We start from the raw sequence: 14,921 nt of genomic DNA, 5'->3' as shown, positions 1-14,921 counted from the left end.
GCTGCTCCCCGCTCTTAGCTTCCATAGGTCACCACCCTTCACCGGCCACCTGAGCATCACCTATGCCGGGCACAGCTTCACTCGGTTCTGATGGCCAAGCTCCCGGCAAAACCTTGGGTCCCATTACCCAACACAGGTGTGGGTGGGGTCAGAAATGTGAGTGGAGGGACAGAGAGAGGGACAGCTGATCTGCCCCTGGTGCTCCCTGGGCCGTGCTCCCAGGAGGGCAGAGGGACTGATGGGGCTGTCACGCTTCAGTCCTTTCAGGCTCCAGAAGCAAAAGTGGTCCCTATTAGGTGCAGGACCCTGTGTTGCTCAGATGGAGTCCTGTGAGGCTGTGTCCACCCACTGAGAGCAGAGATCCTGAGGGCAAGAGGGCAAGCAGTGGCTCCCCCCACCCAGACTGAGTCCCTAGAGTGGGCATCGATCTCCTCTGGGAGCCAGAGATCCTTTGTTGGGAACACGGTACCAAAAGAAGAAAAACTACAGGAAGCCTCGATGACCTTGCAAGTCATTTTCCTTTATTGTGTTAACATATAATGAAATTCCAATTCCAAAGAAACATATATGCAGAGCAGACAGATGCAGAGTCTGGTATGCAGCAGTGAGAACCAGGCAGGAAGTGGGTCTGCCCCCTCTCCCCTCCAGCACAGCCCTCACCCCTCCTGGCTTCTAACCACCGCCCAGGCAGAAACCGAGCAGCTGGGAATAAGAGGGGTCAGTCTCACGGTCCAAGGAGTAGCCAGAGACATGGCCTTGGTTGCCAGGCCTGGCCAAATCATTAACTAGCTGTGGGACCTCGGGCTTCAGTTTCCTTATCTGTTAAAAGGGCTAGAAGTCCCTGCTAGGGAATGGAGTGTGTAGATGTTGTGACGGGTTGGTGACCATTAAGGGTCACCTGGTTGTCCTGCTGCTTTGGGATAAACTGCAGATTGAATCACTTGGGTTTTGTCACCATCGTGGCTCCAGGCATGCCGGGGGACCTGCTCTGGCCCTGTGGGATTGAAGAGACCAGGTAGATGGCTGCCCCTGAAGCAGACCCTGCACTCTGAACTGTCCCTGGGCTGCACTGGTAAGCTACCTCATCAGGCCAGGGCTGACTGTCCCCTCCAGGTAAATGACAAGGGAAGGCTGTGCCTGGGGTGACACAGGGAGCCTGTGCAGGTCTCCCGGCTGCCCAAATGCCTCCAACCAGGACTTTAGCAATAAGGGGGGCAGGGATCTGCTCCTCCTCTCCCCTCGTCATTAGCTGAGGGCTTGGAAACCCCGCTAAGAGTCCAGCAAAGCCCATTCGCCTCTGTGTGCTGATCCGCACCACGGTCACCTGTCCTCAGGCTTAGGGCTTCAGACGACCAACTGCCCTTTAAGAAACACACACCTGCATAAGCGTGAGCTGTGTCTACACCGGCAGGAGGAAGTGGAGAACCGAACAGTGATCAAGATGATGCAACAACAGGTGAGAAAGGTCAACTAAAGCTCAGTGAAGAACATGGGTATTCCTCCTTTGTGCGCCCGCCGGCCTCATTCCGCGATAGCAGACCGTGTCCCCACTGCGTGGGGGTCAGCCCTGCTCCCCCGGGAGCCCTTCTCACGGCCTGGACTGCCTCTGCTTTGAAACATGTATGCATGTGTCCCTGTGTTCATACAGGTGTCTACGATAGCTACACATTTGGGAAAGAACCAGGGCAAGTGGAAGAAGGGCTGCCCCATACTACATCTTCTAGAACCCACGGAGTATCTACACTTACAGAACAGAGAGGCCTCAGGCCCGTATGGCTCTCCCTGACCCTGCCACTTTGCAGATGGGGTCACTGAGGCCCCGAGACATGGACGATCCCAAGGTCGCACAGCGAGTTTGGGGGGTGGGGGGTGCAGGTGGAGCCAGAAGCAAGCCAAACTGCAAGAATGAAGCCTGTGTGCCACTTGCCCCCCACCCCTGCACCTCCTGGGATCTCTTCCCCTCAAAGCACCCTTGGGGACAAAGTGCATGTTTGGGAAGAAGGAGGGCCACGCCCAAAGGCACAAAGCAATAACGGTGGCGCCCCAGACACCTGCAGCAGGTGAGCTGTTGAGCAACTCTGGGATGAGAGGGATTTTCTGGCATACCTTCCATCACACTCTGAGGGGACACCTTAGCAGAGTGGGTCCCTCTCTTTCACTTCCTCCGTGACTTCAAGGGAGTGAGTGGTTGGTAAATCTTGGTCCTCAGGAAGCCCAGAGGCCAGGAAACAGAGAAAGAGGAAGAAAGTGACAGAAACAGCCCCAAATCAGGCTTGACCACGCAGTTCTGGAGGATCTTTGGGAAGTGACGGTGGCCAGCCTGTCAGAGTGTCTAAGACATGGATTTCACCCCTCCCCTCCCTCTGCCCGCCCCTGCCCCGCCCCCGCGTGGGTGCCCGGGGCCAGGGCCTCTCTATTTCGGCTTCATCTCCACCCTGGAGTTGATGTCGTCGCCATCCAGGTCATACTCCTCCACCTGGCCGCTGGTCCACACCTTCACGCGGTCTGTGAGGTCACTGCTGCGCGGGGCCAGGATGAAGTCGTAGATGAGCACAGCCAGGGCTCCCCCGATGAATGGCCCCACCCAGAAAATCTAGGAACAGAGAGGGCATGCTCAGAGGGCGTCCACTGAAAGCCTCCTCTCCTGGGACGCCTTTCCTGAGTCCACCCTCCCCCCACCCCCGCCGACCCCATGGCATGGGTTCTCCCACCGGTGCCTGGGTTTAGAGGCAGGTGGTGTTGAACCCCAACATCCCGATTCCAGTGCCCCCAGAGCTGGTCCAAGCCAGGACTGTGGTAGCGGGCATCTCCTTGCCTTTATGTGCCCCAACTCAGGGTGCCTGGTGTGACCAGACCAGCCCCTTCTTCAGGGTGGCCACGGCCCCACCCTCCCCAGCTTTGGAAGGGCCACAGGAACATCTAGTTTGATCAAAGGTTGGTCTGAGACAGAAACATCCACAGTAAGAACAGCTATGTCCATGGAGTGCTGACTCTGTGCTAAGCTCAACCTATAGGCGGTGAGGCCACTTGTCCCAGTGCTACCCCCAGTGGGGGGTGCTACGATGCCCCACTTCACCGCTCAGGAAATGCAGGCACCACGAGGGCCCGGAGCCCGCCCCAGGTCACCCTGAATGGGGTGCCGCTGGGATGCTGGCAGGCAGCAGCCCAGCCTGAAGTCTGATCCCACCACCCCCATGTCAGGCCTTGGTTGTCCAATTTCCTTGGCCCTGTCTGTCTCCCACAGCCTCTGTGATGAGGGAGGACGCTGCAGGGTGGAGTTGGAACTGCCATTCGGCACCTCCACCTCCCAGGGGATGGTGAGACCCCTTACCCAGTGGTCCTTGAAGTTATGAGTAATCACTGACGAGCCAAAGGACCGGGCGGGGTTAATGCCGCAGCCTGTGTAGTCGATCTGCAAGGGGAAGGTCAGGGAGGCAGAAGGGGGAGAGCCAGAGAAACACAGACAGAGGGAGAGGAGGCGAGGCAATGACACACAGAGAGAAAACAGGGGGGTAACAATCAGGCTCAGAAAGAGGGGCACGCTGACCCAGAAAGATGGTCAGGGGGTCCCTGTGCTGCCCTCTCCTGAGCAGGACCCTATCCCCAGCCCCAAAGAGCTGATCATCCCACCCCCCTACCCGTGAGAGGGTACCCCGACCACCTCTGCCTGGCCCTGTTCTCCCCACCCTACCCCCAGCCAGGAAGACCCCACACTCACCGCGAGCAGATGTCCCAGGGCCACAGAGAGGCCGATGGCGAGGGGGCCCGAGCCCCCGAGATCACGGCGCCTCCTGTCAGTGGTGGCCAGCACACAAAGCACCAGCTGCAGGGTGCCGATGATTTCGATGCCCAGGCCCTGGCCAGAGTTCACACCAGGGGCCAGCTGTTGGAGAGAGGGACAGGGAGGTTGGGTGAGTGGGCAGAGGAGGGACTCTGTCTGAGACCCGCCCCCCGGGCCCAGGCAACTTGGTGTCCTCAAAGCCCATGACATCAGCCCCTGGCTAGGCCCAGAAGGGGCCAGGCCCCTCCCGAGAATACACCTCTGGTAGTGGACACCAGGCTCTGTCCCTTCCACGACTTTGAGGAGGTGCCAGCTCCGCCCCTGGTACCTGCCTCCTCCCTGCAGCACTCTGCCTAGAGGCCAGAGAAGCCTGGGGTGAGGCAGGGCATCTGCCCACCTCCAGCCAGCCAGAGTGCCCTGCGGGTACCGAAGCCATAGGCAAGGGGCAAGCCCCACACATGGGAGGAGACGGTCAGGGATTCTCAACCCTGCAGGGAGCAGAGAAGCAAATGGCTGGAGACATTGCTTCATACCCCAGAAGTCCAGAACATTCCACCCCATCTCCTGCTGCATCTACAACTCCCAGAGTTGAGAAGGGTCTTCCTCAGTTAGCTGGCCCCAGCTCCCTTAGTCTCTCTCCCTGTTCTGGTCTCCCGCGCTGCCCTGCCCTGTCTCCTACCCACCCTCTGTCTGTCTCTCCCGGTTCTGTGTCTCTCCCATTTCTTCTCAGCCCTGCCTACATTCCCCTCCCTCTCCCTCCTGGAACCCCCCCCCCACCAACTCCCTGGCCACATAGGCCCCGCCACCACCGTCTGGCTACCACTTGCTTTTGGGCCACTTTTAGAAACATGAGTCATGGAAAAAGAAGGGAATGGGAGCCGTCATGAGGTCACCGGAGCCCTCCCTCTGCAGCTGCACCAGGGAGACCCCTCCCCAGGGACCCCTGCACCCGCCCCTTTGTGGGGGTCCCAGGGGCCAGGGGCACCCGTACAGGAGAGCTGGGCCACATGAGCAAAGGCTCACTGGCAAAGATGCCTGGATGTGGCCATGTGGGCTGTCTTCCCCCAGGGCAGGGCTGGTGTGCCCAAATACGCCTGAACTTGAAGCCTCATCCTGGGGGCATGAAGGGGGCATCCTCCAAAGCCAGAGGGCATTTTTACAAAACTCTAGGTGGGGGGCCCTCCTCCACTCCCACGCCCAGTTTTCTCAGCCCCACCCTGAGGCCATCTTACAAGAACAATTCTCTTCCCGCCTTTGTCTGCAGCCCTGGGTCACAGGGAAAGTGACTCACATCCCCTCCCCTGTGTTGCAGCCCCAGATCTAGGCCTTTCCTGGCCGACCCCAGAGCTTTGACCCCTCAGCTCAGCCAGCCCGGGGGGCAATGCCCAGTTTTGTTCCCATCCCTGTGTTCAGGTCCTGACTCTCCTACTTGTGCTGCCATGGCCATGGCCTTTCCTCAGTCTGACCCTCAGTTTCCCCATCTGTAAAACAGCTTTTCCTGTCCACCTTCCAGAGTGGCTAGAGTTTCAAAGGCAATGGTGGGGGGTGTCTCGGGGCATCTGGAAAGGGCTGCTGAGGCAGGAGGGATCAGGACAGTTGTGGCTTTGTTCTGGTTCTTTCTCACCTTATCCCCAGGACTGGGGGACAGCCAGAAAGGGCGGGGCCCTGCACAGGGTTGTGGAGGCCGGAGCGAGGCCTGCCTGGAGCCAGGACAGGCTCCGTGGAGGTGAGGTTGGTGTGACCGGGCCAACTTGTACAGATGCCCGTCACACTCACACCTGCTGCTGCCCTCCTGCTCTTCCCGCTCTCTCCTCTGCTCCCCAGCGCCAGCCTAATTGCTAGCTGGCCGGAGTCCTGAAACCAGGCCTGGCATGCTGATTAATGGAGCCATCGTTCTAAGTGGTTCCTGCCTCCTATACTCCCCATTCCCCACCCTCTCACAGACTGGGCCTGGGCGAGCTCATCTCCTCCCCCAGTTCTTTTTTTTTTTTTTTTTTTTTTTAAATTTTTTTTAACGTTTTATTTTTGAGACAGAGAGAGACAGAGCATGAACGGGGGAGGGGCAGAGAGAGAGGGAGACACAGAATCTGAAACAGGCTCCAGGCTCTGAGCAGTCAGCACAGAGCCTGAGGCGGGGCTCGAACTCACGGACAGAGAGATCGTGACCCGGGCCAAAGTCGGACGCTTAACCGACTGAGCCACCCAGGCGCCCCTCCTCCCCCAGTTCTTAACGAGGTCTGAGTATCCCAGGCCCTGCTCTGCCCAAAGGCATGCCTTCTCATGTAAAGTGAGCAGAGCACAGGAGCCGGGGGCCATGCCCAGCACTCTTGAGTCCACAGGAAGCAGGAGAGGTGGCCACCCGCCCTGGGAACTCTGGGTTATACCCCCTTCCTGACCACCCAGGGCGTTTAGCTCAGAACCACGCAGGTTGACGATCTTCCTCTCCCGATACCCATCACCACCACCACTAGGAAGCCTCCCCTGATTGCTTCAGTATCTACTGGCTACTTCTGCTTTAACCACCAACGCACTTGTGTGACTTACATCTGGAAAAACTTGATAATTCAGAACTGAAAAGGATAGTTAAAGGTCTGTTGAAACTTGATGTCCAGGAAAAGTAGGTAAACATTCAAAACATGTTACTGTTTACAACCCATTCAATTGGAAACAATTGCTTAAATAAGGCTAATCCCAGTTGTGGTCACTTGGTGTTGGGAAAAAAAAAATATGTCTGCACATCCCCAGGTAGTTTTGCCCAGCCGAGGCTTTATATTTCACTGATTAAGCCCCCTTCCAAACAACAACAACAACAACAACAACAACACAGTTTTATGAATATAAGGATAAACAACAGAATAATCCACACATTTAATGTGAAGTATCAGAAAGACGCCAGCTCTGCATTTTCACATCAAATCCACTTACGCCCACTGTCAAGGCCCAGTTCAGATCCCACCAGCTCCAAGAAGCTTCCTCCTATCCCTGGCTGAAATTAATTTCTGCTACTACCCACTCACGCTGTTAACCCTCCTTCCTCCTCTGTAGGTCGTCCAACCCCTGGCCTGGGAGCTTGGTGAGGACAGAGTAGGGAGACTTTCCCATCTTGCTGCCCAGGCCTCATAGGGGACACTTGCTGAATAGCGACAGAAGTAGCAGATGATGCTAATTTTCCAGAACTTCTATCCTCTCTAGAAGCAGCCTGGAAGGGAAGCTCTCTGGTCCAGTGCTAGTTTATTTGCTTTGTAGCTTGGAGACCAGAGGCCAGTCATTAGTTTTTGTGGGTCTTACAGGGCAGCCATGCAAGCCTCTGTAAGAGAATGGATGAGGAGGCTGAGTCCCAGGGACAAGATAGCAAAGCCAGGATCTTTGTCCCAGCCAATGGTCCCGATGTCTACATGCCCAGCCAAGGGACCTGCTATTCCCAGCTTGGTCTGAGGAGCAGGCAGAAGATGGCTGTCTAGCTGCCAGTGTGCCCCAGCACCCAGGAGAGGGGGGGGGACAGGGTTGACCTGTCTAGACAATGGGTCCCTAGAACCATCCCTGCTGCCCGTGGACAGACTGACCAAGGTAGCTTCCTAGGCCCAGGGCCCCAACTTGACCTGGGCACCCTGGTGTCCCACCCTTGGGGAACAGCAGGCACCAGGCCTGGCTGCACTCTGAGCATACACTCTCAAAGAACAGGGGAGGGGAGACATCGAGGCCTGCCCTGCTCACCCACTGCCTCCAGGACTCAGCACTCACGTGAGGGGGACCTCAGTGGGTCCCTTGTGTCACTCCTTCATGGATATTCTTGTGTGCATGTTCCTGTGGGTATCCACGGCTGTGTGTGCCTCCGTGTATGTTTGTATGTAGGTGACCAGATGTGTCCGGGTGTAACTCTCTCCTTTTCCTTTTCATGAGACATTAAGAGGCTTATTACAAAATAATTGAACGAAAAAGTCTATCAGAGAGCTACATAAATTCGAAACCTGTATGCGCCAAACAACATAGCCTAAAAACAAGCGACAGTTGACAGAATATAAGGAGAATTTGATCAGTCCACCACCAGAGTGAAAGAGTTTAACAACCCTCTCGTAGAAACTGATGGACTGAAGCAGTCAGACAATATAAATAGCACAAACAGGAAGGATTTGAGCCACATAATTAACAAGTTTGATTTAAGGAAACTCTGTAAAGCCATCCACCCCAAATTTGAGAATATCCACTCTTTTTCAGCCCGTGTGGACATTCAGACGAACTAGTCAGGTATTGGCCAGTGTATCTCAACTTTCTCTGAGAATCCCTATCACACAGGGTGCCGCCTCTTACCAAGGTGGGCCCTGTGCATCTGGGGGTCTTTGTGACATGTGGCCCTGTATGTCCGTGCTGTGTGTCTGATGGCATTTCTGAGTGTGCAGCCCTGTCTCTTTGTATCACACAGCTACACACAGGGTCCACTACTTGGCTGGGGAAAGGGGAGGAGGAGGAAAGGAAGCCCCCTTGAGGGACAAAGAGTCACAGATCTCAAAGGGCCCTTATTTGCCCCCAGAAGCCATTTCATCTTCCTGACAAGAAACAATACACAAAGTAATGGCTTCCTCCTTCCCTCCCTCCTTCTTTTCCTTACTCCAGGGCAGTCCCCATCCTCCTGCCAGGGAAAGGAAGAGGCTCCATTGAGGAGCACTTACCCCACCTTCCTAGGATCCCAGGGCCCGAGTGGAACCACCCAGGCTTGAGGATATGCTCTCTACACCCATGTGTCTATGCCCCTATGTGCCATGTAAGTGTGTGTGTTGAGGGAGAGGGGACGTTAGTGAAGTGTGAACACGTGCACTTTACAGAAGCAGAAATAATCAAGGGCTGGGAGGCAGGCTGGGGGCATGGTCTTGCCCTGCCGTGCTATACAACCTCACAATCTCAATGCCTCTGTGGCCTCAGTTTCCTTATCAGTACAATGGAAGCCTCGGCCCAGATTTTAGCCCCGGACAGTCTCCAGGATTCCTCCCTGCCTGACATGGGACCCCTAGCCCCAGGACCCACAGTCACCCTCCCGGCCAGGATCCTGAGTGCAGGATTCCCACAGAGCCATCTGACCTGGGGTCTCAATACGGCACACTGTTGTACCCCCACACAGCCAGATGCCCCCAGAGCTGGCTGCGGGCAGATTCTCCTTGCACACCTAACGATAGGGAGCTTACTGGCTTGGTGGCAGCCCCTTCCTGATTAAAAAGAAAAATTGCTTCTTTGCACTGAGCAGACACCTACCTCTCTAGTTGTCCTGGCGGTGGAATTTCAGGCACTGAAAGGAGCTGCTAATGGGAACAGGGCATTTTCCAGGCTTTTCTACCATTTTTGAGTTGGGGTTCTTAACCCCACAGAACTGCAGCTCCTTGGTTACATAAAGAGAACCCCTCACTTATCCCCCTAAGCATCAATGTGGGCAAGGAGCCCCCCCCCCACACACACACACACACATCCCTGGGGAGAGGCCCGGGCTGAGGGGACAATGGCCATGACAACATTTTCCTGCCAACACCTGCGAGTGTGTTGGCTCAGCCCCAGCTATTCAGGAGACCCCAGACCCACTGGCGCTTCCAGAGGGCAAGGACCATGGCCCCCAGGGAGGCTCTACCAACAAGAACAGAGGGCTCCTGAGGAAGCCCTGAGCCAGTCCCTGAGGGGTGGACATACGGCACGTTTAAGCCACCTGGGGAAAGCCCTGGCGGCCAATGCTGAAGGAACCCTTGCTGAGTGGGGCCCTAGAGAAAGTGGGGAGCACTCTCTGGGACTGAGCTCAGGTTAGAGGGCCCTACATGCAATTGGCCCGCAATGAACTAATGGCTCGAGGTGTGAGAGGAAGGCTGTGACCCAGGGGCGTGAGGGTGAGGCGCGTCCCCTCAGACTGAGGCACTCCAGCGGGCCACGTCCCCTCTCGTGGCACTGCCCCTTCGGACGAGGATTCGCAGAGCGAGCCCTGGTTAAGGCCAGGTATTGGGGTGGGCAGCCTGGGGCTGGCAGGGCTGCTCCGAGGGCCCCCACAGGAGAAACAGCCTCAGAATTTTCTGTGGCGAGGGAAGTCTCCACCACAAAACTCCTGCCTCTCGATGCCCTCCCCCTCATCTGGTTCTGGCTGGAAACAGTAATTATATGTCCCAGCTGTGGCACCACCACCCAGCCCCCAGCCCCCCTCTCTGGGCACGTCCGTCTGAAAACTGGCTTCCCTTTCCCCAGCCCACCCCCAGCTCTGGAGGAGGCAGAGGGGCCCTCAACCCTGGAAGAACCGGTGGCCCAGCGCGGGGGTGGGGGGGAAGGGGGCCAACAGGGAAGGGACAACCCTCTGGCTCTGTGGTTGGGGAAACTGGGGAAGGGGAGAGTTTAGGGCTGAGGCCAGGCCCAGGCCGTGACCTCCCACTGCCGCCTTGCCTGTGCTCACAGCCTGTGCCGCCCTTTCTCTGCCTGCAACCCCCTTTTCCTGCCTCCACATTCAGGTTCCCCATGGAGCTTCCTCCCCGAAAGCCTTCCAGGTCCTTCCCACCGCTCAAAGGCAGAGGGGTTCCTTTGCCGCTCTGACAGTCCCAACACCTCTTATCACACCTGCCTCCTGCCCCATATCGTGGGCAGCTGTGCGCGGGGCTTATCTTGCTCGCCAGGGTCTGCCAAGGGTAGGGCGCTGGTGACTCAGCCCCCAGCTCAGCCCCCAGCAGTCCCATTTTGGTTTGCAGGGAGCATGGGTGAGTGAGCCAGAGAGGGGAGGAATAAAAAGAGCCAGCTAACAGTCAGGACTCCCAGGTCCAGGAGCATCTTGCATTTTCCAGAGCCCAGCCACGCCCTGCTGTGTCCCTATTTCACAGACGGACACTGGGGCCACACAGGCGAGCTTGTTGGCCTGAAGTGTTTCAGTGTCTGACAAGGACAGAGGGAGACCGGGACACCAACCCCTGCCTCTGAGACTGTTCACTTTGGGCCTAAATTGGGGTTTGGCTCTTAGAACCAGCCAGGATCCTATAGGCTGGACAGAGGCCCGTGGTCTCTCCAGGGTGCATCCCAAGTCCTGACTCAGTGAGAAGAGAGTTGTCCCACCATGCCACCAGGGGCACCCCCTGACTCACTCCAACCACTTCCTGCCTCCTTTCCCTATTTTCCTTTGAAATCTCCATGCCAACAAAGGGCCCCGCCTAGGTTTGGGCCAGGGTGGGGTCCGTGGCCCAAGGGGCTATGGGAGCCTCCAGCAAAGCCTGGGGGAAAGAATGTGTCACTTGCTGCGTAGACTGGTCTCTGCCCCTCTCGAGGCATTGAGGCCGCCTGCCGGGTCCCTTCAGATCCCTTCAGATCCCAAGTCCGGTGTCCCAGAGGAGGCCTTGAGAGAGATGCTCTCTCTGTTTCTAGGCCTAGAACTTGTGCTTCTGGACCCCAAACTTCCATTGTGTGGACAGGAGAGTGCCTGCACCCCACCTCAACACTCAGTATCCTTGTGTTCAGTATGGCCCCTCTTAGGCTCCTCATAGCCAGACCCTCCTGGGAAGGCTGATAAATTCAAGTCTGCAAAGTGAGCTTGCTGGTGGTATGGGCAGGGCCGAGAGAGATCTAGAGACCTGGGTTCCTTCTTGGAGTCTCAGGGTCCTCAGCTCCAGTGAAACTCAACAGGTGAGCAAGAGCAGGCCTTGAACACGGTGTGCTTGCCTCTGAGACCAGGGCTGGCCCCTGCATGAGCTTATCCCTTTTCCCCCCCTATCTGCAACATGCCCAGCCCAGGCATCTGGGTAACTCTGCAAAATGGAGGTCAGAGAAGGGAAGGGACACTGGATCAGGGTGTGGCCAGATCAAAATGACACCGTGGGTGCCCACCCTCCCCCACATCTGCCCGTGATGCCTGAGTTAGAGCGCAAGGTCTGACAACAGATGCCTGTCCTGCCTGTCCCTTGAGAAGGAGGGTCAAGAGGGGGCAGAAGGCCTGAAGAGATTCAACCCCTCCCCTGCGAGGCCCTTTTCCCCACCCCCTATCGCGCCCAGCCCAGCCCTAGTGTGAACCTGACCCTACCCAGGGGGCACGCTCCGAAGTCACCTGGCTCTGCCCCTCTGGAGAGGCTGAGGCTTGGAGGAACGTGGCCTGCCAGAGTTCTGTCCCTTCTACCCACCTTGGCCACGTCTTCCCTGACTAAAGTCTAAACTCCAGCCTGTAGGCTAATCTTCAATCTTGGGCTGAGCCACAGTTAGCTCCTCGGAGGGGGCTGGGTAAGATGTCACTGTGACACAAGAAGTGCTAATTCCCCCGTGGCAAGGCCATGCCCTCACCAAGCCTCCCCCAGCCGAAGCACCCGGGTCTGAACTTCGGCTGGGAAGCGAGAGAACGATTGCTATATAATCACCCGCCGAGGAGCCCTTGGCCGGCTCCCTCGCCGTCCCTACACCCGCCTGCCCTGCCCGGGCCTGGCCAGCCTCCTTTCTGTAGATCTGATTCCTCCTCTGTGCTCCTTCACTCTCCCCTTCCCTGGGACGGCACCCTCCAAGCCTCCCTCAGCCTCTCTCAGGCCAGATTCCCCCCTGCTGTGGCCCAAGCCAGGTCTGAGTTTGCACTTGGCTGAGGGTCTGGAAAAGCCCAGGTCCGCGACAGCAGGCAACTGCCGCCAACGGCCAATTAGCTGTGCTAAGCGGCCCGGGAGGAATGCTTCTCAGCAGCTGCCACCCAGTCGCCAACCTCTGCTTACCACCAGCGCCCCCAGCCCAGACCCCACTCAAGCCAGGAGCAGTGGGCACACACAGGTACACGCACACACCCCCACCCACTCACGCAGTGGCCCTAACTCTCCCAGGCACACTTCTAGACACAGACGCACGCGGGGGCACACAAGCTTACACAAGCTCAGAGACCCATGCCAGCATCCACGTGCACACACCACTCACACACACACACACACACACACACATGCGCGCCATGCCTCACAGTGCCCGGCGACAGAGAATGGAGCCCAGACAGGAGGCAAGATGTCCCCACGCTGGCCGCCACCCCACACTGCAATCCAGGAAAACCACCTGCAAACAGCCGAGAGAGTGTTTTCACCCCCGATCTTTGTCCACTCCCTGGGGACCAAGGAGCAGGAGGGGCTTTTTCCTTGAAGGCAGTTCGTTCGGGGCCCTGTGTGACCGTGGGGCCGCCCACCTGGGTCCTGCTCACGCACTGGCAGACCTGACACGGACATGCCCGGCATCTAGGTCAGGGCAGCAAAGGGACAGCGGACAGCGGCTCCTGGGGGCCAGGCTGTGGGAAGAGGGAGCTGGCTGCACAGGCAGAGCGGAGGGGGGGCCGAGAAACTACAGCCGAAAGGTGCAGCACCGTGGGCCCGAAGGTTAGCTGCCTCCAGAGCTTATTCCCCACAGTAGGTGCCCACAGGGGACATTGGCAAGACTATTGTTCTCTGGGTCTCGGCTTCCCCCAGTGCCTGGCAGAAAGCAGGCTCTGGGCTGCAGGTGTAGCTGAGCACCAGGCCCAGCTCCGCATGACCCCCAGAAGCCTCTTGTCCCCTCGGCTCCTCAGTGTCCCCATCTGCACAATGGGTGGAGGGGGAGACCTATGCCATCTCTGCCCCGTTCCAGAGCCCTGGTGCCTGGGACGACCTCACATACCTCGTTTCGGCCGAGCGAGTTGTCCGGCAGGGAGGAGGTGACGCCCGAGAGGATGGCAGTGGCCACGATGGCCCCCACGCACTGGGCGATGATGTACATGATAGCCCTGAGGATGCTGATCTGGCAGCTGAGCAACAGCCCCAGCGTGACGGCCGGGTTGAGGTGGGCGCCACTGATGTGGCCCACGCTCTGGGCCAGGGTGGCGATGCTCAGCCCGAAGGCCAGTGACACCTTCACGTTGTCCTGGGAGGCACCTGCTGTCTGGTTGTTCTTCACCGGGTAATTGAAGCCCAGGGCGGAACCGATGCTGATGAAGACGAAGAGGGTCATGGCCAGGAACTCGGCCACCACGGCCCTCCAGAAGAGCTTCTTCTTGAACTCGCTGGCCATGCTGGCAGGGGGCTTGGCTTGAGACCGCTGCCTGGTGCTCAACTCCCTCTGAGAGCTGAGCCACAGCCCGGGCTGGGCCTATTTATAGGGCCCCGGGGGCAGGAGAGGAGGGGGGAGCACAAAGGGAGGAAGGCCTCTCCTCGCTCCTGGCCCGCCCCACACTGCACGGGCCTCCTCTCAGCGATGGATGCAGACACAGCGCTGCTGTCGGCCTGCCAACTTTTTTCCCTCCCTCCTCTCCCTCCTCCCTCCCTCTCTCCCTCCGCCCTCGGCCCTGCCCAGCCCAAGGAGGCAGGCAGGAGGCAGCCACTGCTCTAATAGGCTTTGGGAAATTCCTCCAAGTTGGCCCCACTCAGGGGGCCACAGAAGTCCAGGTGTCCTTGCCCTATGTGCAAAGCTCAGGGGGTGCCCGCAGGCAGAGCCAGGAGCACTGGATGGGGCAGGCTGGACTCAGCAGGTGGACGGTGCCTTCCCTGGAGGCAGGGCACCATGATACTGCTTGCCTGGCATCCCCATCCCATCCCAGGGTGGCGTTAGTCCGGAGTCCCCGGGTCCAGGGGTCCCTGGGGGCATTCTGGGCCTCCTGCATCCCAGACTAGGCCTGGCCACTGGAAGTCACTTTAGGGATGTCCCGGGCCCCAGAGCCACTGGCCAGGTCCAGTTGATGGGGGCTCAGAGGCATTAAGACTCACAGAGAGCTTGTCTGTGGCCCACCCTCCACTCTGGGGTCAAGGGCAGGCTTTGGGGGCCTTCACGCTTCTGGAGAAATTTGAACCAATGATTTCAGGGCAGGTGGGGAAAATGGGAGCAGTCTAGGACTTTCCTCTCAAAGGCTGCAAGCCGGCAGACCACTGGGGAGAGAGAAGGGACGGCAACCTAGCCTGGAGACAGGAAGGAAAGAGGAGAAAAGACACAAGATAAGGGGAGAGGCAGAGACACAGACTGAGAAGGGAAGACAGACAGACAGATGGGAAAACAGGGAATGAAAAAGTAAAAGGGGAAGTAGAATCCCAGCAAAAGTGGAAGTGAAAGAGAGACATCTCCAGGCCAGGCCGAAAAGGAGAGACAGACAGGGAACACAGACAGAGGGTGAAGAGATAAACTAGAAAGAGAGGAGACAGGACTGGACCCAGAGGCAAGATACAAAGGG

The 14,921-nt window shown here is 57.9% G+C and overlaps 1 protein-coding gene across 1 annotated transcript; it reads right to left on the bottom strand.

The window, feature by feature from the left end:
• Positions 1-499: 499 nt before the first annotated feature.
• On the bottom strand, positions 500-13,933 carry AQP1 (aquaporin 1 (Colton blood group)). Its single transcript, XM_043589196.1, has 4 exons — positions 13,382-13,933; positions 3,719-3,883; positions 3,332-3,412; positions 500-2,593 (listed from the first exon to the last, which is right to left on the bottom strand). The coding sequence occupies exons 1-4, from the start codon at positions 13,769-13,771 to the stop codon at positions 2,414-2,416; spliced, it is 816 nt and encodes a 271-aa protein (XP_043445131.1). The 5' UTR covers positions 13,772-13,933; the 3' UTR covers positions 500-2,413.
• Positions 13,934-14,921: the final 988 nt, after the last annotated feature.

This window comes from Prionailurus bengalensis, chromosome A2, assembly GCF_016509475.1.
Source record: "Prionailurus bengalensis isolate Pbe53 chromosome A2, Fcat_Pben_1.1_paternal_pri, whole genome shotgun sequence".
NCBI lineage: Eukaryota > Metazoa > Chordata > Mammalia > Carnivora > Felidae > Prionailurus > Prionailurus bengalensis.
This window is presented reverse-complemented; position numbering and strand designations above follow the sequence as displayed.